We start from the raw sequence: 3,688 nt of genomic DNA, 5'->3' as shown, positions 1-3,688 counted from the left end.
TAGAGACCCACAGAGACCCATAGAGACCCATAGAGACCCACAGGGACACATAGGAACCCATAGAGACCCACAGGGACCCATAGGGACCCATAGAGACCCATAGAGACCCATAGAGACCCACAGGGACCCATAGAGACCCATAGGGACACATAGGAACCCATAGAGACCCATAGGGACCCATAGAGACCCACAGAGACCCATAGGGACCCCATAGCTCCCTCCCAAGCCCCACAGCTCACCCCATAACCCCATAACCTCCCCTCAGCCCCACAGCCCACCCCATAACCCCATAACAACCCCCGGCCCCATAACTCCCCCACCCCCTCCTCGCCCCATAACTCACGCCTCCAGCAGGTTATGGGGTGAGGCCCGGACGTTCCGTGGGGCTGCCCCACACCTCAACCCCACAAGTAGGGCCACCAACAGGACGTGGGCACGGGGAAAAACGGGGCTGCCCAAAATCACCGCCGCCCCATAACTCAAACCCCAAACGGCCGCCCCACAGATCCGCCCCATAACCGCCCCATAGCGCAGCCCCACGGCCGCCCCATAGCGAAGGGAATCCATGATGGCCGTTATGGGGTCGGGGGGGGGGGGGAGGGGAGCGACCCCAAGGGCGGGCGGAGGGCGAAGGGGGGCTTTTAGGGGGGATTGGGGGGCGGCTGTGGGGGGGTTGTGGGGCTGGGAGTGGGGTTATGGGGTGGGTATGGGGTTGTGGGGCAGGGAGTGGGGTTATGGGGTGAGTATGGGGTTGTGGGGGGGATATGGGGGGATTGTGGGGCTGGGAATGGGGTTATGGGGTGGGTATGGGGTTATGGGGTGGATATGGGGGGTTTATGGGGCAGGGAGTGGGGTTTGGGGGCAGATATGGGGTTATGGGGTGGATATGGGGGCTTGTAGGGCTGATATGGGGGGATGTGGGGCAGGGAATGGAGCTATGGGGCGGATATGGGGTTATGGGGTGGGTATGGAGTTATGGGGTGGATATGGGGGGATTGTGGGGCTGGGAGTGGGGTTATGGGGTGGGTGTGGGGTTGTGGGGCAGGAAATGGAGTTATGGGGTGGATATGGGGGGATATGGGGCAGAAAATGGGGTTATGGGGTGGGTATGGGGTTAGGGGGTGGATATGGGAGGGTTGTGGGGTGGGGAATGGGGTTATGGGGCAGATATGGGGCAGGGAGTCGGGTTATGGGGTGGATATGGGGCAGATATGTGGCAGCTATGGGTGACTTATGGGGCATCTGTGGGGCAGCTATGGGGTATTTATGGGGCAGCTACGGGGGATCTATGGGGTCGTTATGGGGGCTCTATGGGGCAGCTGTGGGGCTGTTATGGGGCTGTAAAGGGCATCTATGGGGCAGCTATGGGGCATCTGTGGGGCAGCTATAGGGTATCTATGGGGCAGCTCTAAGACTTATGGGGCAGGCACTTGTAGGGCAGTTATGGGTCCGCTATGGGGCTGCACCGCCCCTCGCCCGCCCCCTTTCCTTCCCCCCCCCCCCCCCCGACGGCGCCCGCCCTCGTGACGTCATCACTGCGCGCCGCTCCCGGCGCCGTTTATTGGAGAACTCCGTGCCCCCGTCCCTCCCCGATGAGTGACGTCATCATCCCGCGCCGCTCCTCTTGCCGCCCCGCCGCCTTTCGCTGACGTCATCATACGGCGACTCCGCTTCCGCCCCGAAATCCCACAAGCGGACGCTGCCGTCCCACTGCCGGACCCACAGCGCCCCATAGAGAAACCATAGGGACCCATAGGGACCCACAGAGACCCACATGGACCCATTGAAACCCATAGGGACCCCATAGAGACCCATAGGAACCCATAGAGACCCATAGGGACCCATAGGGACCCACATGGACCCATAGGGACCCAGAGTGCCCCACAAGTGTCCCATAGCACCCCATAGGGATCCATAGAGACCCATAGAGATTCATAGCGACCCATAGAGACCCACAGAGACCCATAGAGACCCATAGGGACCCATAGGGACCCATAGAGACCCACAGAGACCCATAGAGACCCATAGGGACCCACAGAGAACCATAGGGACCCATAGAGACCCACAGAGACCCATAGAGACCCATAGGGACCAACAGAGACTCATAGAGACCCATAGGAACCCATAGGGACCCACAGAGACCCACAGAGACCCATAGAGACCCATAGGGACCAACAGAGACCCATAGGGACCCATAGGGACCCATAGGAACTCAGAGAGACCCATAGAGACCCCTAGAGACCCATAGGGACCCAGAGTGCCCCACAAGTGCCCCATAGCACCTTGTAGGGACCCATAGAGACCCATAGGGACCTATAGAGACCCACAAAGACCCATAGAGATTCATAGCGACCCATAGGGACCCACAGAAACCCCATTCTGACCCGAAACCCAGCGTCCCCTTCCCCAAAACCACCTCCAAACCGGAAGTCTCCCTTTCCCCACACCGGAAGTTCCCCCCCCCCTCACCCATCCAAACCGGAAGTCCCTCCCTCCCAGAACGCACCGAGGCGCTGACGAGGCGCCCCCCGGCCGGATGCCAGCAGACATCGCGGACGCAGCCGCCGGGATGAGGCAACTTCCGCACGGCGGCGCCCGTCAGCACGTCGTACACTGCGGCCATGACAGAAGGGGGCGGGGACCGCGTTAAGCCACGCCCCCCTGCTCCCACTTCCGGCCTGAAACCACGCCTTTGTTACTTATTCCCCGCCCACTTCCGGCTTGCACACCCAATAAGCAGAATGGCTTGCTGGCCACGCCCCACTTCTCCCCATCGCCACGCCCACCCCGGTGGCCACGCCCCCCAAGCCATAGAACCCATAGAAAGCAATGGGAGGCGAGCCGGCCACGCCCCCTTTCCCTTTAGCTCCGCCCACCCCCTAACTAAACCAATAAGAATAAATGGGAAAACAGGCCACGCCCCCGCACTTTAGGCCACACCCACTCGCTCTAGAGCCCAATGGAAGGTAATGAGGTCATGAGTCTGGATACGCCCCCTTCCCACAAGCCCCGCCCTCTCCCTATAGAAGACAATGAGGTTAAGCCACGCCTCCAGCTTAAGCTCCACCCACTGCAAACGTCTTGAGGCTCCCCCCCTTTAAGCCCCTCCCAGCTAATTAAAAAACGGTTTATTCCCGCCCCCACCTTTAAGCCCCGCCCACCCCTTACAGCCCAATGGGGATTGGCCACACTCCTCCGTTAAGCCCCGCCCACCGCACAAAGCCCCGCCCTCCACAGTCTGTAATGGATCTCAGCCACGCCCCGTCATAAAAGCCCCGCCCACTACATGCAACTCAATCGGGGTTTAAGCCCCGCCCCCTCGAGCCTTGAGCCCAATTGTCCAATAGCGTTGAACTTTGCCCGTCCGTCAAGCCCCGCCCACCCCAGCCCCCCACAACGCAATGCAGCTAAGCCCCGCCCCCTTACCAATCACAGCCCCCGAGGCGCAGCCCGTCCCCAGGAAGAGCCCGCCATCACTTCCGGGGGGCGGGGCCAAGCGGCAGCGAATCAGAGTGTGCAGCACCGCGTGACCGCGGTACGTCATCAGCGCCGCGTCGCCGGGCAGCGGGGTGGTTGCCATGGCTACGGGAAGGGGGGGGGGGGGGGGGGATGTGCGCCGCTGCGCCCCATGGAGCCCCCCCAGGGCCCCCAAAAGACCCACCCAAGGGCCCACAAGCAACCCAAAGAG

The 3,688-nt window shown here is 61.8% G+C and overlaps 2 protein-coding genes across 2 annotated transcripts in view; both read right to left on the bottom strand.

Moving 5' to 3' along the window:
* Nucleotides 1-586, bottom strand: part of LOC122194070 — a 1,325-nt gene extending 739 nt beyond the window's left edge. Inside the window, exon 1 of the mRNA XM_042894976.1 lies at nucleotides 344-586. Coding sequence (XP_042750910.1) covers nucleotides 344-567 — 224 coding nt within the window. The 5' untranslated portion in view covers nucleotides 568-586. The remainder of the gene's footprint in view (nucleotides 1-343) is intronic.
* A 997-nt stretch (nucleotides 587-1,583) lies between these two features.
* Nucleotides 1,584-3,688, bottom strand: part of DCAF11 (DDB1 and CUL4 associated factor 11) — a 2,628-nt gene continuing 523 nt past the window's right edge. Inside the window, exons 2-4 of the mRNA XM_042894977.1 lie at nucleotides 3,427-3,582; nucleotides 2,507-2,613; nucleotides 1,584-1,710 (exon numbers count right to left, since the gene is read on the bottom strand). Coding sequence (XP_042750911.1) covers nucleotides 1,606-1,710; nucleotides 2,507-2,613; nucleotides 3,427-3,580 — 366 coding nt within the window. The 5' untranslated portion in view covers nucleotides 3,581-3,582 and the 3' untranslated portion in view covers nucleotides 1,584-1,605. The remainder of the gene's footprint in view (nucleotides 1,711-2,506; nucleotides 2,614-3,426; nucleotides 3,583-3,688) is intronic.

This window comes from Lagopus leucura, unplaced genomic scaffold, assembly GCF_019238085.1.
Source record: "Lagopus leucura isolate 7727_CA_CO unplaced genomic scaffold, USGS_WTPT01 35325-0_obj-0_obj, whole genome shotgun sequence".
Taxonomy (NCBI): Eukaryota; Metazoa; Chordata; class Aves; order Galliformes; family Phasianidae; genus Lagopus; species Lagopus leucura.
This window is presented reverse-complemented; position numbering and strand designations above follow the sequence as displayed.